Source organism: Nycticebus coucang, chromosome 4 (assembly GCF_027406575.1).
Source record: "Nycticebus coucang isolate mNycCou1 chromosome 4, mNycCou1.pri, whole genome shotgun sequence".
NCBI lineage: Eukaryota > Metazoa > Chordata > Mammalia > Primates > Lorisidae > Nycticebus > Nycticebus coucang.
Genome location: NC_069783.1, coordinates 126,657,308 through 126,678,526, shown reverse-complemented (window position 1 = coordinate 126,678,526; position 21,219 = coordinate 126,657,308). Strand labels below are relative to the sequence as shown.

The 21,219-nt window shown below is 49.2% G+C and overlaps 1 protein-coding gene across 3 annotated transcripts in view; it reads right to left on the bottom strand.

Annotated features, from left to right (window-relative positions):
• Positions 1–1,999: 1,999 nt before the first annotated feature.
• Positions 2,000–21,219, bottom strand: part of CMKLR1 (chemerin chemokine-like receptor 1) — a 57,227-nt gene continuing 38,007 nt past the window's right edge. For all 3 annotated transcript variants that reach the window (XM_053588906.1, XM_053588907.1, XM_053588908.1), the window contains exons 2-3: positions 6,617–6,692; positions 2,000–5,975 (exon numbers count right to left, since the gene is read on the bottom strand). In XM_053588906.1, the coding sequence (XP_053444881.1) occupies positions 4,860–5,972 (1,113 nt within the window). In that variant the 5' untranslated portion in view covers positions 5,973–5,975; positions 6,617–6,692 and the 3' untranslated portion in view covers positions 2,000–4,859. The remainder of the gene's footprint in view (positions 5,976–6,616; positions 6,693–21,219) is intronic.

Here is a 21,219-nt window from a genome sequence, read left to right as displayed (position 1 = left end):
TTTCTTCAGATCATCCCCTACCATAGGACCTGGCAGAGAGTAGATTTTAAACATGTATTTATGGAATGGGTGAATGGGTAATAGACAGATGGTTATATAAATGAATGGGCAGGTGAGTGAATGGATACTGAGAGAATGTTTGAATGGATGTTGGGGTGAATGGGTGGGTGGATGTTGGAGTGGATAAGTGGATGGTTGGGTAGGTGAGTTTGGGTGGATGTTGGGGTGGAAGGGTGAGTGGATTTGGGGGTGAATGTTGGGGTATATGGGTGGGTGGAAGTTGGAGTGGATGGGTGGGTGGATGTTGGAGTAGATAAGTTAGTGGATGTTGGGGTGCATGTTAGGGTGGGTGGATATTGAGGTCAATGAATGGGTAGATGTTGAGGTGGTTGTGGGGGGGCATGGGTGAGTGGATGTTGGAGTAGATGAATGAGCAGATGTTGGGGTAGATGGATGTGTGGATGTTGGGGTGCATGCTGGCATGGATAAGTGAGTGGGCATTGTGAAAATGTTGGGGTAGATGGGTGGAAGTCAGAGTAGATGTCAGGGTGGATGAGTGAGTAGATATTGGGATTGGTGTGGGGATGGATAAGAGAGTGGATGGGTAGGTGGATGATTGAGTGGAAGTTGGGTGAACGGGTGGGTGGATGATGGAATAGATGGGTGGGTGGATATTGGGGTGGATGTTGGGCTAGATGAATGGTGGATGTTGAGGTATTTGGGGGGGAAGGTTTAGGTAGATGAAAGGATGGATGGATGAACATATAGATGGGACCATCTTTCCTTGGTTGGCCTCATGCAATGCCAAGGAGAATGGACTTGAGAGCACAGAGGCCTGTTTTTTTTGTCCCTTATCTGCTATGGCTTACTGTATTATCTTGGGTGAATCACTACCTGTTTTGTATCCTTGGTTGCTATGAAAATAAGTGGAAAGAATTTTTTTTTAAAATTACAGATTTCTTGAAGTTCAAAAGTTTGGGGAGGGTAGGTTGGAAATTTCAGGGCTTCTCCTGCTGTTCTCAATATAGCTCCGTGACGTTAAACAGGTTGCTTCACCGCTCCAAGCCTCAGTCGCTATTGTGTGAGGTGAATGGGGAAGGCAAGTAGGCGGATGTGTGGCAGGCACCTCTAGACACTTCTGCTTCAGTAACTTCATTCAAGAGAAACTTTGTCCTCAAAGGGAGGAAGCAAGTGGGTGCCCTGCTGAATTATCTCACAGAAGGAGAAGCAGCTTTCTGATTCCTCCCTGTAGCACCCCCAAGCAATAATTCTCCAAATCCAGGGTTTGGCAACCATAGGCCTGGGACACCCTGGCTCCAGGAAGAGCAAAACATGTTAGGGAGTAACAAGAGAGGGAGGGATCCAGGAATTGCTGACCACTTCCAATCCTATCCCAACCTCATTTTGCAGATTTCTCCCTCAACTGCAAAATGGAAAAGTCCTGGACGAGATGAGTTTGAAGGTCCCTTGTGGTTCACACTATTGGATTTGATCTTTCCCTTCTATCCTGTTTCCTAATCCCTCCAGAGCTGACTCTAGGCTAAGACCTCAGCCAAACTCCTCTCTTGGCCAGTTCCTGGTTCTTCATCCCTTCAGAACCTTGTTACCGTAATCTCTGTGCTGCCACTCTGGAGAGGGGCCCCAGAGCTCCAGTGGCTCCGTGTGCCCTGGAATGTATAAAGCTGTGGGCCCCAAAGAAGCTTGGTGAGGTTGGCAAGAGGGAGCCAGTCGCCAGGGCTCCTTTGTGTCCTTCCTCTTCCCTGCTCCCTGTGCGCACTGGTTCAGGGTCAGCTGGAAATGATTGAGACCAATTTCTCCCTCTCATTTGCTTTCCATTTTCCTCCTCTCTCCTCTCTTGTGCTCCTCTTCTCCTCTTTCTCCTCCTCCTCCTCTCCCTTCCCTCCCTTCCTCTCTCCTCTCTTCTGTCTCTCCTTTTTTCTTCCTTCTAAGGGCAAAAGTTGAGCATGCAGGCAGCTGACCTGGTTCAAAGGCTAGCTCCATCACTTACTAGCTGCATGACCCTGAACAAGTAAAGTCTGTTCTTCAGCCCTCACATTCTGCATTACCCCCTGGGCGTGACAGTCCTCTTCCCACAGGGCCAATCTGAGGTTATGATGTCTGCCCAACATGTGGTAGATGTTTAATGCCAGGTCTCTTCCCTGAATTGTCATGCTCTGGTTCCTTTCTGTCCCTCCCCCATCCTCAAACACCATCTTCTCTTCTTGTCCCTCTGCCCTGTGCCCCACCCACTCACCCCACCCAAGAGGTGGCACTAACTCCTGAGTGCTAGATCCCAGGCCCTGAAGGCCTGTCAGCACTAGGTATGTCACTGCCTGCATAATGCTTCAAGGGAGCACACTTTGCCCACTGCGGGGACTCCATACGTGTGACCTGGGGAGTTACTCGCAAGCTGCAGGGACAAGACTCAAGGGAGTGCCATGGCTGCATTTAAGTCCTTGGCATTACCCAATAGCAGAGCAGGAAGACCAGTGAGCAGCCAGAAAAGGGAGGCCCGACTCCAAGGAAGAAAGCAGCTGGTTTGAATCTGGCTCCTGTTTATCAGCCTTTCCAACGACAGCATGTATCCTGGCTCCCCTAGCCCAGCCTGGCCAGCCCCCTAGCCCAGGAAGTACCCCATCCTGGGAGCGAGGTGGCCTGAGTAGCTGGTAACTATCAATATGACCTAGGGGAAATCACATGACATTTAGTGTCTCAATGACTTCACTTACAAACTTGGGGAGGGAGAATATTTAAAGCCCCCTTTTTGCTCTCAAACTATCCATGTTCAGACTCCTGAAAGCAGTCAGAGGCCCCAGCTTGAGGTCAATTCAGAGCTGCCTTGTCATAAGCATTAAGACACAAGGCGGGAAGGAACAGTTTGTCTCTTAATGAAGTGCGATTCTAAATGGCCCATAGCCTTGGGGACCTGCCCAGCTCGGGGCAGACATTACATCTGTTCCTTGCATCCTGTTGAAGAATTGGCTCAACCACACAGGGACTTGGAAGAAAACAAAATGTGGACACTTAAGGACCAAAGGACCTCGGCCTACAAGTGGCTACCTCCTGCCAGGACTCTGTTCCCACTGCCCTCCCTGGGGACCTCATGGTGGGAGTGAGTGCTGATGGCTGTCAGGGGAGCTGGAAGCCAAATGCATTTTCTTTGCCACGTTGGGTCATTTATAAAAACTATTTTCAAATGTTCTTAAAAGTTATTAAGATGTTCACATTAATCTGCAGAAGAATCAATATTTATGGTTGAAACCCCAACCTCTCTAGTTTCTTTCTGACACTGCAGCCTCATTTGGGCCAGGCAGACAGAGGTTCAAATCCAGGCTCTGGCAGAGACTAGCTGGGTGCCCTCAGGTGAGTTACTTAACCTCTTTGACCTCAAATTCCTCCTATGTAAAAGGGAAGTAATCATTGCACCTAAGGATTGCTGTGAGGAATAAGAAAACACATGCAAAGTGCTTACCATGGAAGGTGCTAAATAAATATAGGCCAGCGTTAAAGTCTAAACAGATAAATTCTCAATAAAAGAATAGAGACTCTGGAGCCAGGCAAAGCAGGGTTCAGCTCTTAACTCTGCCACTGATTAGCTGGCTAATGTTGGGCAAAGTACTTCCCTGCTCTGATCTTCAGCTGTGTCATTGGGAAATGACACTCTGTGCCACAGGAAGGTGTCAGTATTAGTTGAGAAAAGCCACGCAGCATGGTTACACATAGGAGGCAATTGGGGCCTGCATCTTAGGAACCCAAGTCAAGAACACAGGCTCCAGACCCTTTTTTGAGTTAATTGACTGAGTTCTTAGACACACTCTTCTTCCCAGGAGATGCTGCAAAGTTGCTTCCTAAATCTGTGTTTTGGACCAGTCTCCAGCAAGGCTTGGAGGAAATTGATGAGAAATCCCATTCCCACCCCACCCCTCGCCCCAGAACCCAGTATTTTATTCTATGCACCTCCAGCCAGAGCTGAGTGGATTAAGGAAAGAGAGAAGAATCCCTGTCATGGGCTGGGAGCTGCTGGTGGAGCTAGCAGCACTCCCAGGTATAAATGCAGGGTGAGAGCAGGAGTTGGCACAGCCCACAGCCCCCAAATAGCTCCAGCCAAAAGCACCATTACCCTGCGAAGTTCTAGATGAGCTACTCTATGCCCCCATCCTTGGAAGGCTCTTTGGTCTTCTCTGTCCTTCCTTCCCCAGGGCCCCAAGTTCTAACTGCACCCCCACTTGTCCAGCCCTTGCAAGGAGCCCACATGGTCCCTCAGGACTTGTCGTCTGTCTTCCCCGCTGGTCTGAAAGCCAAATATGTGGTCTTGGGAGTTCATTTGCTGCTATGTTGCCTTCCTTTCCCAGGTCACCTGTGCATTTCCACATGCCTCAACCCAGAGGAATGGCTTGAGCAGGGAGGGAGGATTTCCTGCCTGGCTTTGACATAGGCATGTGACGACCAGGTGTGATCTGCACCACATGGGTTTGCTCTGACCTCCCCTGCACCCACCAGGAATGGGCCTTATAAAATGTTTGCATCATTTCTGTGCTCTGCACAGTAAGTAGCTTAATTCTGCTGCTTCATGCCAGCCTCAGATCATGGCAGTTCTTTTGAGAATTCTTCTTTTTCTGCTTTCAGTGGGTCAAGGTTGGACTTCCAAGAAGCATAGATCGCTAGTTCAAGGCTGTGTGCAACATGGCAGTCTCTGTTGGAGAAAAGCATTCTAGAACATGGACTTACAACTCAAAACTCTGTCCATTGCCATGCAAACTTCAGAGGATATCAGTAGGTGCTAAAGAAGAAATCAGTAGGTGCCATCCTTGGTCTTCAGAAGACATGTCCCTGGGCTGGGAGTGTCCACTGAGGGACCCTCAAAGCATGATGGTCTCCTTCTCGTTCATGGAACTCCTCTCATTTATTGATGACATCTTGGTAAAGCTTCTATGGCTGGGGTAAGAAGAATGGCCTGTGTCCTCACTCAGAGCATTGACCAGGCGGGAAAAGAGGGCCACCTTGAACTTCTTGAAGTCCTGACCCATGAAGACATACAGAATGGGGTTCATGCAGCTATTGGCAATGGCAATGGCTGTGGCCAGGGGCAGGCCCAGGCTGAAGACAGAGCCAGGCATGGTGGTGTGGTGGAGCTCCAGGAGGTAGAGAGTGTGGTAGGGGCACCAGCAGACGAAGAAGGTGATGATGATGGTCACAATGATCTTGAAGGGCTTCTTGGACTTGGCCAGGCGGTTGTGCTGCAGCTTGCATACAATGGTGAGGTAGCAGGCTGTGATGATGAGGACCGGGACCAGGAAGCCACAGAGAAAACGGGTGACAGTCACCCCCACATGCCGGCTATATCCCACAGAGTCCAGTTGGGGGTGAACAGGCCTTGAAGAAGAATTGACCGAGGCCGGGCTGAAGTTATTGAAACAGGATATTTTCCCATGCAGATTGGCTGTGTCCCGGAACACAAGGGACGGTGAACTCAAGAAGAAGGCCAAGACCCAGATAACCACACAGGCTGTGTAAGCCAGCCGAACACTGCGGTGGTTCTGGGACCAGACTGGGAGGAGCACCGAGACACAGCGATCGAAGCTGATGACAGTCAGCAGGAAGACACTTGTGTACATGTTTTGGATGAGCAGGAAGTTGCTGATCTTGCACATGGCTGTCCCAAAAACCCAGTGGTAGTTCATGGCGACATAGGTGATGTGGATTGGGAGGAAGACATTGAACAGGAAATCTGCCACGGCCAGGTTGAGGAACCAGACAGTGTTCACGGTCTTCTTCATCTTGAAGGTGGCAATGACAATCACCAGACCATTGCCTAGGATCCCCAGGAAACAGACAAGGCTGTAGACCGCCACCAGGAAGATCCTGGCCATCTTGTCTTCCAGGGGAGGCAACTCTTCCGAAATCACTAAGGAGTCAAAGCCATCAGAGTATTCCTCATAGAGGGCAGAGGTGTTGAAATCTTCATCCTCCATTCTCTACAATGGAAGACAGGGCCATTAGGGAAACTTTGATTGGAACTGGCTTCAAGAGTTTGACCAACATTAGTAAAGCAAACAGTGTCTTCCCTGATTCTGAGCAAGGCTGGTTTTATGATTTGACCATCTCCTGCTTTGCTATTCTATTTATTTGACAAACACCTACACCTCCTATGTGCGAGGTACTATTCTAAGGATATCCCATGTATAAACTCTCTTAATCTTCACCACAACCCAGTAGAGTGGGTTAATTACAAACTCCACCTCACAAATCAGGAAACTGCAGCCCAGAAAGCCCAAGTCACTCACCCACAGTCACACAGGTGGGAAAAGACAGAACTGTGATTCAAATCCAAGCTTTAAGTCTACCCTTTTGACAACCGAGTTTTCTGCCTCTTTGAGACCCTCTCTTCCTCTACAGTGTAGTGGAGGAGACAATTAATTATTTATCGAAAAGTTCCTCAAATCATGGGAAAACTGCAACAATGCTAAGTGCAATTAAAGAGAGATGCAAGGTGCTGTGAACATTGTTCCAACCATGCTCCTAAAACCCAGAGGACAAGCCTTTTGGCATCCTCCTGTGTTCCCACCCTCTCAGTGGTCACTGGTCCCCTTTGGCATTCAGACCATGAGTTCCTCACCGTTTCTCGTTATGGCGTTGGAAGCTCGCCAATGTGGGTCCTCGACCAGTCAGCTCCTGTGCACGACTAGAAACACCTGCAGAAAAGAAAAAGGAGTCAGCAGTTGGATCCAGGTCTAAGAAACAGAGGGTTGAATGGACTCAGAGACAGAAATAAGATCTAGTGACCTGATTCCCATTCTACAGAGGAAGAAACAGAAGTTGAGAAGGGCTATTACTCAGCCAAAGTTACTCAACTAGGAAGAGATGGAGGCCCTAGATCCTAGACCTGCTGACTACACAATGCCAACTGCTGGACCCTTCATCCCGGCCACTCCTGTTCCCTAGTACATCTCTAGACAACAGCCTGAGTCAGGGGCAGGTGGAGGGAAGATGACCAGGGAGAGAGATGGCTGGCTCAGTGCAGACCGTCTGCCAGGGTGAGGCACAGAGAAGACAGAGGAGGAATTTCCAAGGGCACTTGCTTTGTGCCACGTAGTCTTCCCAGGGACTCTTGTTTTAAGACATGTGGAAACTGAGGCTCAGAGAAAGAAGCGTCATTCTCACTGGTGGACATTCCCTGGGCCCTATGGGTACCATGAACTTGCTTCAGGCCCTATCCTCATACACAGTAGTCTGGTGTGAGAACACACATACACACAGGGTGTCCCCCAAAGTCACTGATAAAGCCACCATACACAGGGAAAATGTGAAATTGTAGCTAAATGTACTTTTATTTAGAAAATATGTATTACAAAATTTTACAAAGAGGTAGGCAAAATATTTTGTAAATATTTCATAAAATGACTTGTTGAATATTTCTCCAACCTGTGGAAGAACACAATGAGATTCTGAGGGGTTGGCAAGCCTGCAAAGTCTTGGAGGCAGTGATCACACACCTGGTTCTAATCCAGCCTTGGCAACTTGCCAACTGTGTGGCTTTAAGCACATGATTTCTCTTCTTTGAACCTCAGTTTTTTCATTGGTAAAATGGGAATACTCACTTCAGAGTGGATGTAAGTACTAAAGGCATCAGGAACGTGGAGCATTTTGCCCAATGCAGGCACAGAGTAAACTGTTGGCAAATGCCAGGGGTCACATTGCTGCCCAGCTGATGAGCAGAACATGAAGCCATAACTTGGACTTGCTTACACTTTCCAGCCACAGTCCATTGACTTACTTACACTGTCCAGCTTCTCCCCATCTTGACAAGGAGGCTCCAAACCAGATGCTTCTCTTGGTGAAATTGCCAGTCGATGCTTCATTATAAATAGCTCCAATCTTCCTGCACGTAAATTCATTACTGATCCTTATGGGCTTGAGCTTATATTTTATCACATAAAAGCCATCTTTTGCTCTTATTAAATAAAAACCACTTGGAAAATTCCATTGAAGGCTCTGGGCTCGGAGGGCTTAGAATCTGAGCTTGGATGTTGTCCCACTCTGTACACTGGGAGGATAGTCCAGAGTTACCCACTGAGGGGTCCCCAAGGGTTTCCAGTGGCACTGGAGTACAGGGCGAAGACAGAGACCCTGGAGTGGCCCTCTTGTAATCAGAGGAAACATGACCATGACAAAACTAATGGGGGACGTTCATTGAGTTCTCAGGTATCCCAGGGACTGAGTTCTCAGGTATCCCAGGGACTGTGCTGGGCACTCAGTCCATATGGCCTCACTTTAACCCCATGAGGGGCTACAATGAAGCTCAGGAAGATGGGCACCTGTATCCAAGGTCCAAGTGTGCAGGCAGGAGTAGGGGAGCTGGGATTTGAACCAGGTCTGCAAAACGTGGGCTCCTACCCTGCCCCCAGAGTCCTGATGATCCATCCACTTGGTGGCTATCAGCAAGTGTATCCTTGAGGAAGAAATGGCCATATACAAATTCCCTGTACCAGGCTGGCAGACACCAGGGATAAGGAAATAGCTTTACTGGGGTCCCCTCCCAGAAGGAGCTCACAGGTACAAGGCAGAGAGAGAGAGAGAGCAGTGGGACCAGGCAAGCACAGATTCTCCGAGAAGACCAGAGGAGGACTTGTCACCCAGCCTAGGAGGCTGAAGCTTCCTGAAGCAGGTGGAATCTGATCTGAGTATTAAAGAACAGGAATAAGTCAAGAAGCTGGAAGAGAGAGGAGAAAGGGGCTTCCAGGCATCCCCCGTGCACCCCTCCTTGTTGGCAGTGGCCAGGTGTCTGAGCCCCAAGGATAGAGGGAGGAGGAGCAGAGACTTAGGACTGAGCTCTGTGCACAGCAGAGATGCCTGGTCAGACACAGATCTTGTCATGTTAGACTCTCATTCTGGGCTGGGAGCAGCTTCTGGTCAGAAGCCACATCTTTCCATCCTTGAGCTGGAGCCAGGCTGGGCTGCCACAGGGTAGCACAGACATCCTCTGGGCATGTCTGTCTATCCACCCCTCATACTGACTGGCTCAGTGGCCCCTATTGGTGTGTCCCCTGCACCCAACCCCTCAGCTCTGTCAGAACAGCAAACTCTGGGGTCCAGCCAGGACACCTGTGTCTGAATCCTGGATTCGCATGAATTCTGCTGTATCCTCAGCAAGTAAGATACCTTCTCTACACCTCAGCTGCCTATAAAGTGGGCTTGTGAGCATGAAATGTCACATGGAAAGTATTTGGAATCGCTATGTTTTTGTTAGTGTTATTTCTCAGGCTTCCACTCAAAATTCTCTTCTACAATAGTCTTTGGCTGGGATAGAGGGGGTTAAGAAGGCTGGAGGACCATGGCATTCCTACTTCCTTAGCTCTGAGTTCAAGGGCAGGTCCAGGGGGATACTACTTCCCTAAGTACCAATCCCCTCATTCTCTTAAATGGAGGTAAATCTGTGTCATTGGGAGGATTGCGTGAGATGATGATGAATCCTTTGTAATTATAAAGAGCTGTAAAATTCTGATTAGTCACAGTCCTTAGGACCCCTCCCCCCCACACACACACACGTCCAGTAAGCTTATGAAAAAAGTATGTGTAGATGACAAGTTCATGGAACTCATCCTAGAAAAGGTCCTACACACATCATTGTTGAGTATCACCACAGTCGCCTTGGAAGTATCCCCTCGGGCCTTGTCCACCCTTCAAAGCAATTCTGGGCCTCTTTCTGGAATGGCTATCAAAGCTGTCATTGTATTACACTTGATGTTCTGATTGTCATCAAAATGTCTTTCTTTCAATATTTCCTTTATCTTAGAAAAAAAAGAAAAGTCACTGTGGCCCAAATCAGGTGAGCAGGAAGTGTATTCCAATACAGTGATTTGTTTACTGGCTAAAAAGTCCCTCGCATGTGCTGTGTGAGCTGATGCATCGTCATGATACAAGAGCTGTGAGTTGTTGCCCAAGAATTTCAGTTAAGATTTTCCTGTTTCTCTATAGATGCTTAGTTGACTTGGTCTGCAATGCTTCTCACAGTCAGCTGATGACTTTGATGCACAATTCGACACATCTTTGCAATGTTTTCATCAGTTCTGCTCATTACTGGCCACCTTGACCTCTCTTCATTGGTGATATTTTCTCTTCCCTTAGAAAAACATTTAATCCATTTGTACACTGCTATTTTCTTCATGGTAGTATCTCTATAAATTTAGACTAACATTTCCCTGATTTCACTTCTACTCTTGCCAAGTTTAATAAGAAATTTGTGGATGTTTGCTCATGGCTCTAATTCAAGCTCCAATATTCTCACGATGGCACACAAAAACACACAACAATAACAATGAATGCCACTCAGCAAGACACCACCACATGAGCACAACTGTGAGACACTGATACCTTACCGAGTTGTTCATACAGTGCTGCCAATGTAAGCACATGGAAGCAAGTTCACACTTAATGGTCAGACCTTGTACAGAATATGTATATATACATAGTTAATATTTATTTGAGTGCTCACTATAGGCCAAACACTGAGCTATACAAGATTCCATGTAATGCTCCCAAAAGCCCTGTAGGGATAACTCCAGTTTGCAGATGAGAAAACAGATTCAGAGAGGGGAAGCCACTTACCTAAGGCCACACAGCTGGGAAGTCTGACTGTAAAATCTGACTTCCAGAGATCCCAAGCAAAAAAAGCTGTTAGGTTCTCCCCACTTCCCTGAAGGGTTAGTAACCTCTAATCACATCCACTCTGAGCCCTCTAAGCTTTAGCCTTGAAACCTGACAGCCCAGATCTTCATCACATTCCTGGTCCTCCCACAGAACTGTCTTCCCTGAGCCACCGTCTCAGATTTTCATTCATCATATGAAAATCATACCTGTGATGTTGTGTAATTCCTGGCCAGTGACACTACCCACTGCCCCCCTTGGGGTGCCCTTTATGAAGTCCCCAGCTCAGATGCTCTGTAGGAGTCAGGGTAAGGAAGAATGTTCTTTCCCTTGAGGAAGTGGATTGCTTCCTCATTCTTAGTAATTCAGGTACTACATTTGATGTTTCCTTTTTTGATGTGGCCATTAGGAGACTCAGAGTCACATTTGCAAGTCCAAGGCAGCAAATTCCTTTACTGTCCTGTACTACAGTTTTCTGTACTGGTTTTGGTTGATCCTTGTATCTACATCTAATTATACTTTATATTTGTTTTAGTTCCTTGTGATAAATAATAATTGATTGGGTGCACACCATAGCTCAAACTGTATTAAGGACTTTAATTGCATTAGCTCACATATGCCTGACAATCTTCTGGAGTGGTATTCTCATTGTAAAGATGAGAAAGTGAGGCTAATGTCACATATGTCAGAGGCACATCTGAGTCACTCTGACTCCATGACTTGTTCTTAATCATCTTGCTTTCTGGAGAGCATGATATACTTTTTTGTCTGTTTGCACCTTTCCTAATACCCAGGATACCCAGCTCTAACCTGCAGGGACACTCTTTCCTTGTTTCACTTTTCCTTGCTCTTCAAGGTATTCACTCTCCCCAATTTTCATGACAAGCTGGCTGAGGTCTGGGGTGCACGTGGGGATCATGCACCAGGGGCCATGTCATTCATCGCAGCCCTGACAGGTAGGCCAGCCTGATGCCAGCCTGCCTTGCTTCCCACCCTCAACTTCCTGGAGAGACCGAGTGACAGATAAGTCTCCTGGCTTAGCTCCCAGGTTCTGCATGAGACCCTACCCTGCTCTGAGCCTCCAGGTCTGGCCCTCCCTGGCAAGTTGTGTTGGGCCCTTCCCGGGGACAGTTCTAGTAGGTCTCTAGGACAAAATGCCCTGTGGGAGGAGGTGGCAGAACAGGGACCATATGTGGGAGGCTGAAGACCTGCTGGGTCACCTGAGCAAGTTGCTTCTGCTCTTGAGGCCTCTGTTGTGCAATCTGTAAAATGGGAATAACAATGCCTGTTCTGCCTACTTCTCAGGACTAGAGTGAGCTGAGGTGCTAGGCATGTGCTTTCAGAGTCAGGGCTGGTCTCCCCTTGGCCTCCAAGAGGCCCGCATGTGCCTGTCCCAGAGCCTTCTCCCAGCTCTCCCAGTTGTGGTGAGAATGCCAGGGAAAGACCCAGAAGAACAGTGTCTGGGCCACAGCCCTGGGAGGTCTGAGGGCTCTGTTTTATGAGACTAGAGCATCTGAAACCTTTCTTGGCCAATGCCTCTGCTAGATGGCAGCCTCCAAAAATCAAAATTACTCTTTTTTTTCTTTTTTCTTTCTTTTTTTTCTTTTTAGGACGTAGAAGTTTTTACTCCCATTTAAATTCCTTCTCCAAACTCAACCTCCTCCCTGAAAATCAGCTTCAAATGCCCTCTCCAGGAAGTATTCCCTTGGCATCCCCTCTCCCTGACCCTGCAGTGTGTCAAATGGTACCCTCTTCCCATCACTCAGAAAAACTATGTGTCCACCAGAGCCTGTGAATGTGACTTTATTTGGAAAATGGGTCTTTGCGGATATAATCAGGGCAAGGGTCTCAAGATGAGCTCATCCTGGCTTAGAGTGGCCCCTAAACCCAATGACAAGTAGCCTCATAAGAAAAAGGCAGAGAGAGATGTGATGCAGACACAGAACAGAAGGCATGTAAGGACAGAGACAGGGACTGCAGAGGTGGGGCCACCTGCCAAAGGCCACCTGGAGCCTCCAGAAGCTAGAAGAGGCAAGGAAAGATTCTCCCTTAAAAATGGCAGATAGCATGGCCCTTGATCTTGGATGTGTCAGGACAGTCCTAAGAAATAAACACACCCCTAATTTGGCTCCCACAGTGTCCTGCTCCCCCCAAGGAGCCCACTGTATTGGTGTGATTATCGCGGGCTTAGGTGTCTACCCTGAGGACAAGAACTGGGTCTTATTCAGCTCCATACATATCTGCCGGTGGGAGCGGAACACAGACACCTCTAGATACCTTGTTCTGCTTTGTTTTGTTTTTCTGATGCTGTGTACCAGATCGACATGTGGCTTGTGCTTGCTCACAGCGTGACGGCCTTCAGGGTGAGGACATGGCAAATGCAGATCCCAGGAGTGAGCGTTCCCTTACATGTGGCCCTTTGTGACCTACCCTCATGTCAGGACTTAGAAATCACATAGTGTCACTTCATGCTTGCTCTTTCTCTAATTCTATTTTGATATAATTACAGAGAAATGAACAATTAGATGAATGAATGCATCCTTTTTTCTATCTCACTGGATTGGTCTGGATATTAGAAATAATAATAATGACATTGTTAATGCCATACAACAAAGACCAATAGAACAAAGGGATTAAGGGCCCAGGAATTAAGGGCTTCAGAGACACCAGGGTTGGATTTTGGCTTCATGACTGTGAGCTATGTAACCTAGAGCAAATTACAATAGCCCTCTCTAAAGCTTTGATTTCAACATTGGTGCACTGGGGCTAATCCAAGGACCAACCCCACCCCCACCCCCTGGGCTGCTATGAGAACTGTAGAAACCATAGTAAGTGCTCAGGGCACTACTGCACAGGGAAAGTTCACCCTGAGTTCATAGATGAACTGCCCATGTGCTGGACAGCGAGCCACAGACTTTATTCACATCTCACCCAGGTGCCACAGCAGCCCTACAGGGTAGGGACAGGAGTACGTGTGTCAGGTCCCTTCATGGTTGCCACTTGTTGGGGCCCAGGACTGGCCAGGTCTCCGGCTGGGCTTATCTAGTGTCCAGAGGCAGACCACTAGGCTATTATCTTGCTCGAGAACAATTACCTTTTGCTGCCTTAGGGCTATTTGCCTTAGCAGAAGGGATAGAGAGAGATAGTCTTTGAGGGAGAAGCAGTCTTAGTAGAAGAATCGATCTTAGCAGTCTTTCATAGAGAGATGCTGTGCTGGCATTCTGTGGCTAAGAGAAGCGACAGAGTCAGAGTAAGTGGTCCATGAGAGAATGAGCTCACTCCCTAACTGACTTCTCCTGCAGCTTCTTATAGAGGTGACCTCGTGGCTAGTTGCACCATAGGTGTAGACTGCCAATCCCTGATGCTCTTGTCTCGCAAGCTCTCCTGTTCTGTGTTGAGAGCCAAAACCCTTCCCCATGCCCTTATCACCAAGGTGTTTCTTATGATTACTGAATGTTCTGAACTTAGTTCTCACTTCTCCTTTCCTTAAAGCTATATGGTCTACATATACGTGCATTTTCAGATGGGTACACAGAGGCGAAAGAAGTCCTATGAAGCATTTCTCACCACTGAAGAGCACAAAGCCGGTGCTACTGGTATTACTGTCCTCTGCAGTGGCTGCAGCCAAAATGGGCATCTGCCAGAGTCCTCTGGTCAGTACCTCGTTTAGACTCCTGCCTCTGTCATCTCACTCTGTCCAGTTCCTTGGGCCTCTCCCTCTGCTGGTGACTATGTCCTATTCACCAAAGCCACCCAGGACACACAAATAGCCTGCCATGTTACACACACTCATTCTTGGCCAGCCCCCAGCTCAGGGCCAGACATGCTGGAAACACTTGACAAGCACATGCTTTACTCTTACTGGCTTCATAATTTATGGGGTGCTTACTATGTGGCAGATGACAAACTCATTAGAAGTATTGTCATGACACTCACACAAACAGCCCTGTAAGGGCAGGAAGGTATCTTTCTCCCCACTTTACAGATGAGCAGACTGAGGCTTTGGAAACCAGTAGAGCTTGACATCCATGTTGCTGTCGTCATGATTACAGCTATTAGTTTTGCAATCCTGGTTCCTCTGGACTGTTTGGTCTGTGCTTGGGAGTCTCATCTCTGCCCCTCTGTTCTGCAGCTTCACCCATACTGGGGCCCAGGACTCTGTCTTGGTCTTGCTCACCCCTGTCTCTTGTCTGACTTATTCTCTCTGCCTCTCTCCCCACCTCCATTTCTGTGTTTGCCTTTCTTTACATCTTACACCCTCTGTTTCTCTCTTCTCTCTATAATCTTCCTGCCTCCACCCAGCAGCACCCCTGAAATAGGTTACACGTGTACACAGAGACACACCCATTAACACACATGCATATACGCACGCACACACAGACATTTGCAGTCTCCAAACCCAACAAATCATTGCCATCTAGATTGTTCAAGGAACTCCATTCTGTAAATCCAAGAAGACAGCAACCCCAAAAAGAAAATGGGCAAAGGATAAGGACAGGCAGTTTAGAGGTGGGAAACCCCCCAAACCTGGGCATATCACAAATTGAAGATCAAAGAAATGTAAATGAAACCAAAGAAGACACTCCACACCTGCTGAACTGTGGCAAGAGCTACGAAACTAGATAGTCCTCAGGTTGGCTGGGCTAGAGCATGGGCACCTCAGGCCACACTGTGGGTACCTGTGAACCCCTGAGTGAATGGCCAGAGAACACCCCACAGCCTCACAAGGAAACACATGGCAGGATGCTCACATGCCTTGTTGGCAGGGATATGTCTTGGGCTTTCACCAGAACCAAATCCTCAAATGATGATTTCTGCAAAAAATCATCAGGGTGCACCATCCTGTAAAATCTCACAGAGGGTGGTGTTGGGACTCTGGGAACAGAGCACATTGCACATTTCTATCCCTCCCCACTGTCATGGGGTGCACATTCTCAGATGCTCCCAGCTCTGAGGTCGGTTCTGTGACAGAGAGCCACAGGTGCCGGCTGTCAGGAGTGAAAGCCCATGGGGAGACATGTGCACAGAAATAGGCAGGGATATGGGGACACCGGTCTGCTGATGGCTGGAAGCTAGAGTGTCCATTGTTGGAAAAGGGACTGGTGAAATGGGAGTGGGTACCCACCCTGCGAAATACCACAGGTGCAAGAAACAACAGAAAATCAGGAGTACATACAGTGACATGGAGTGAGCTCTGGGAGCTAACAGCACTGCGGTACCTTGAGAACATGTGCTTGCAAAGCAGCAATGCACTTTTTGCAAGAATCAGCCAAGTAACAAGATACACATTGAATGGATTAGAATAGTCCTGTGGGAGCAGGGGTAGGAGGGGGAATGGGGAAATGAATGCAATAAAGAAAGAAAATGAGACAAGTGTGGGGGCTTCCGGAGATCCCACTGACGGAGGTGAGGGGTGTCATTATGTCAACCCTCACGCCTCTCCCGAGGTCCAGAAAGACCCAAAACAAATGAACACCCCAATCTCTGCCTGGGGTTCATGCTTAAGTGGCATCTGGCTTTTGGCTCGGGTCACTGAATCCCTAAGCCACACTGGGCAGGCAAGGGGCCAAACAAGCAGCCTGCAGAGCCCCACCCGACATTCCTCCCAGTCGGGCCAGGAATAAACTTGGACTTGGATGAGCTAACGGAAGTAACAGTGTTGGCCCAGTCACGGGCGGCTGTGCAGAGTTCCTGGGTCCCAGTACCTCTGTGGGGAGTCCTGTCCCTGCCTACTGGGGACGGGGTGTTCACCAGGCTGGTGGCCATTTCCTGCCCACACCTCCACAGCAGGTAGGACTCTTGGTGGTTAAGGGGCAAGGCCTCAAGATCACATCTGATTCCTCCTTCGGCAGAGGACAACACCCTCAGGTGGACGTCACTGGCCTAAGTTTTATTAAACAAACACATACATAGTCCTCACTACATTCCGGCCACTGTTCTAAGCACTGTTACTATGAGGAAACTGAGGCACAGAGAGGGTAAGTAACATGCCCAAAGTCACACAGAGAACTCCTCTGGTAAGCAAGGTGGGTCAAACAAGTTGTTCCAGACTCAGGAGGAAGCTCAGAGACAGGCACATACCAGGCTTCAAATTCAGAGCCTGCCAAATGGCCAAACTTTGTCCACTACCTCACCTCCTTGGAACATTCCAGAAATGTCTGGCCTTTGCCCCAGTGGAACCACTCAAGTTTCCACCATGAGATCACTCTGGTAAGGTTCAGAGTGTACCTTTCATAGATGGGGCCAGGCGAGGCCCCAAGTGCCCTGTGATTTCCTCCCTCAATTCTCTCTGCCTCCGGTTTACCGCAGGAACAGGAAATGCATCTGATTCCAGGCACTGTGGGGAAAGCCCTTTGAGGTAGGTGCTCCATCACTCATCTGTCCTTCAAAGAGGTGCAGCCTCTTCTCCCCTCTGCGGGTGCTGAAATGCAGCAGAGCATGGGCAAGCACCTCCCCCTAACCCTGCAAGGTCATGGACATTGCCCCACCCTACCAAGGGATGGTGTCTGAGGCTGAGATAGGGGAGTGAGTAGCTTGCCTGAAAACAAGCTGCACTGCACACCTGCCTGGCTAGTAGGGTTGGAGACAGGTTGGCCACAGTCAAGTTATCTGGGTATGAATAACCACCCCCTCCTCTAGCCCCTCAGCCTAGGGACAGTCGGTCCTTGATGTTCCTAGCATGGGGATTTGAACTCAGGTTCCTGTAAATCCAGGGCCCCACCTCCTCTGGCTGCTCCCTACTGGTCTGTGTCCTCAGAGGTTCAGGGGACAGCAGGGCTAAGGAACATCCAGGCAGTGAATGTTTGCCTTCTGCTTCCTTTCTGTGTCACTAGTAAAAATGCTTTGCCAAAAGAGTACCCTAAGGCTGCGAAGGACTCGCTCCCCTTCTGTCCTGTCATTCTGTCCTCCATCTCTTTTCCGACTTGTTCTCTTTGCCTTTCTCAGTCTCCTCTGTCTCTGTGTTTGCCTTCCTTTGCATCTCTGTGGTCTCCCTGTCTTCTCCCTCTGCCTCAGCCTCCTCCGCTTTCTCCTCCCTAACCCCAGTCATCAGTTGGCCCTCCCCTCTAAGAGGTGGGCCATGTCTCACCTGCACAAGTCACTCACCTGGGGGCCTGGCTGGCCCAAGGGAGTCTCTCATCTCCCAACCTGCTGTTTCTCCCATCACAGCCCAAGCTAACCTGTTCTTGATGGCAGCTCCAGGCCAAATACAGGGGCCCAACAGGGCCGTGGGCGTGGGAACCCATCAGAGAAACTAGAAACTTTCCTTGTTCTACAAAAGGCCATGTTTAGCCTGGCTCCTGTCCCCATCTCGTCCCCCACGCTGACAGCCCAGCTGGATGGCCCAGACATCTCTCATCCAGTTCTCCTAGCCTCCAAAAGGCTTTCAGGAAGTAAGAGGCCCTTCAGAGGGTGTCCTGTTTTGTTGCAGGGGAAACTGAGGCTTAGAGAGAGAAAGTGATCCGCCCCAAACCACAGAACAGAAGGACTTGGTCTGTGTTGTGTATGATGAATCCTTGGAGGCTAAAAATGTGCCTGGCACTCCCCAAACTCACACCTCAGTGCAGTCCATACAGACTGCTGCATGGATTTGCAAAGAGAGGCTCAGAGATGTTCAGTGACTACTCCAGACTCACACAGCCTTCAAGCTTCAGCCCAGGATTTGAACAGAGGACTCGCTGACCCCAAAGCTCAAGATCATAGCTTCAGCCAGCAGCTGAATGATATGAGGCCTGTTAACCACCAACCTCACCCTCAAAAATGTGTCTCCTGAGCAGCACCCCAGCCTCTCCCAGGCCTGAGGTCCTTAGGTTTTTGCCTGCTGCTAGAGTCCCCTGGCTGGTCCCACTCACAGAGCTTACACTTTGAGGGCAGAGACAGCCATCCTCATCTCCCATGGATGGCTCCAGGGGCACCTCAGTGGTTACCATCCCCCGATCCCCAGGCTCCGAGAGACTCAGGAACCTGGAAATCACACAGCGCCTGCAGATGTTCCAGCCACAGGCCTGGCTGCCAGCCGCAGGACAGAATTAGCTCTGTGTTGGGAGAGAATTTCCTCCCTGGTCCCACACCCACACATGGAAGCTTACACTGAGTCACCACAGTGACAGGCTGCTCCATTTACTTTTGGGTTTGGAAGGAAATGTGGTCAAGCTGAGGACTCCCTAAGGATGGACAAAAGTAGGGTGCTGGTGCCCCTGGACCTGGACAGCCCACTGCTCAGAGGCCAGAAGACCATAGGAAGCTCTAGGAGTGCACAGATGCAGAGAGGCACTCCCCCCACTAAAATACCCAGGCCTCTGCCTGACATCTGCCCATTAGAATACTACTCCTTGAGCCCTGAAAGCATTTCCTTCCTCCCAGGAATCTCTGTCCCCCGATCCACTACTCTCCCTACTCTGTCCTATAGGTTGACCAGCATGACAGACTCAGTAGGATCCTTGCCCTCTGACCTCCAGTTTGAGTATCAGGCTCTCAGGTTGGGTGTTCGTTCTCCAGCTCCCTCCCTGCAGAGTCTGGCCACAGCCGCTCTGGGTACCAGGTATCATCCAGCCCCTCAGCCCCAGAGCCGTCAGTTTTCCTGGCCTTTGCTAGATGCAGGGTATGGCAGCATCCCTCAGACTGTCCTCCTTAAGCTCTCCTCAATAACCCCGTTGGAGTGGGTTGCCCATTTCCTACTGAGTCAGAAACTAGATTCTCAGTACCTCCCCCACCCTCATCCCACATCTGTCAACAAGTTCTACCCATTTCCTCTCCTAAACAGCTCATGAATCTGGGCGTCATTTCTGCTTCCCTGCATGGCTGTGATTGGCTCCTCACTGGGTGGGCATCTATCCACCTGATAGATCATGTTCTACCTGATAGACAGGTCATTTCAAACTGAAAACCAAAGCATGTCACTACCTGCTTAAAACCCCTTAGCAGCAGGACACAGTGGCTCCCGTCTGTAATCCTAGATCTCTGGGACACCAAGGCTTGAGCTCAGGAGTTTGAGACCAGCCTCAGCAAGAGTGAGACCCTCTCTAAAAATAGCGAGGCTTTGTGGCAGGCACCTGTAGTCCCAGTTACTTGAGAGGCTGTGGCAAGAGGATCACTTGAGCCCAAGAGTTTAAGGTTGCTGCTAGCTATGGTGCCACAGTACTCAACCCCAAGGGGACAGAGCGAGACTCTGTCTCAAAAAAAGAAAAAAATAATAAAAAACAATCCTTAGCAGCTCTTTGTTGTTCTTAGAATCAAGACTGACTCCTTACTAAGGTCTAAGCAATCTAGACTCTGTCTACCTGAGGACTGAATTGAGATTTTGAGCCAAGCCCCAGACCAAACCCTAACTTGGTACCGGTTTGCATAGGCCCTGGAAGAGTGCGGATGCTTCCTTTCAAACAGCTCCATTATTTTATCAGGGGCTCAGCTGCTCCTGCAGCCATCTCCCAGCAGCGTCCTAGCCTCAGAAGGTTCCCAGCAAGACCATTTGAATGGATGTCTGTCCTCCCAGTTCAGAAAACTACTCTAGCCCCGCAAAATGGGTCCAATGTACACACTGAGCATCCTCCCAGCCGCCCAGCGAGCGCTCAAAACCACTGGGCAAATGGCCCTTGCTCTTTCCCATAAACATTGGCCCAGCTGGTGGAGGTAAACAGATTTTCTCCCCTGCTTATATCCCAGGTGACTGGGAAGACCAGCGCCACCTTCAGTTAATCTCCTGAAGTCAACCTTGAGTCTGTATGTGCAAATAACCCCCAAGCCGTGTACCCAGTGTATGTGGGAAGGGCAGCAGACCCCAGGGATGTTCATGTCAGGGCCTCAGGATGTGGTCTAGCAGGGAGCTAGGGCTTGGAGGCTTCTCCCCAAGCCAGGAGCTTGCCTATGGCACATACTGGGCATGCTGCTCAGAGCAAGGGCTTGGACCCTAGCCTCTGGGCGATGGAGGGGGAAGCTGAGTGCCACCTGAGAAGCCTTTGTCCCAGGTCCTGCCTGCCTAATTCCAGGCCAGCATAGCTCACACTCAGGCCTGGAGGAAAGCCTGCATCTGATACTGCCCCCAAACCCTTGCTTCTCTTCTCTAGCACCTTGAGATACCTGAGAAGTGGAAGCCAGAGGATCAGCCCCAGCAACCCAGATTTCTCTGCTTATGAAGCCCTTGGTTTTGAGCCCTGGGCTTTGCTCCCTTCTCTGTTGCTATGCCAGACAAATTGGGAGAATATCTCACCAGGCCCCTTAAACTCACACCAGAGCCTTGGGCAGGTACATGAGATCCAGTGGGCCATCCTGATAAGGAGCTTTGGACCCTAGAATGTCAGGGTTACATATATTAACAATAGTGAATAAAATGGAGACTTTACATGTTTTGTTTGTTGGTTTGCTTGTTTGAGTCAGAAGTCTCACTTTGTCACCCTCCCTCAGTAGAGTGCCAGTGGTGTCATAGGACACAGCAACCTCTAACTCTTGGGCTCAAGCAATTCTCTTGCCTCAGCCTCCAGAGTAACTGGGACTACAGGCGCCCACCACAACACCCGGCTATTTTTTTTTTTTTATTGTTGGGGATTCATTGAGGGTACAATAAGCCAGGTTACACCAATT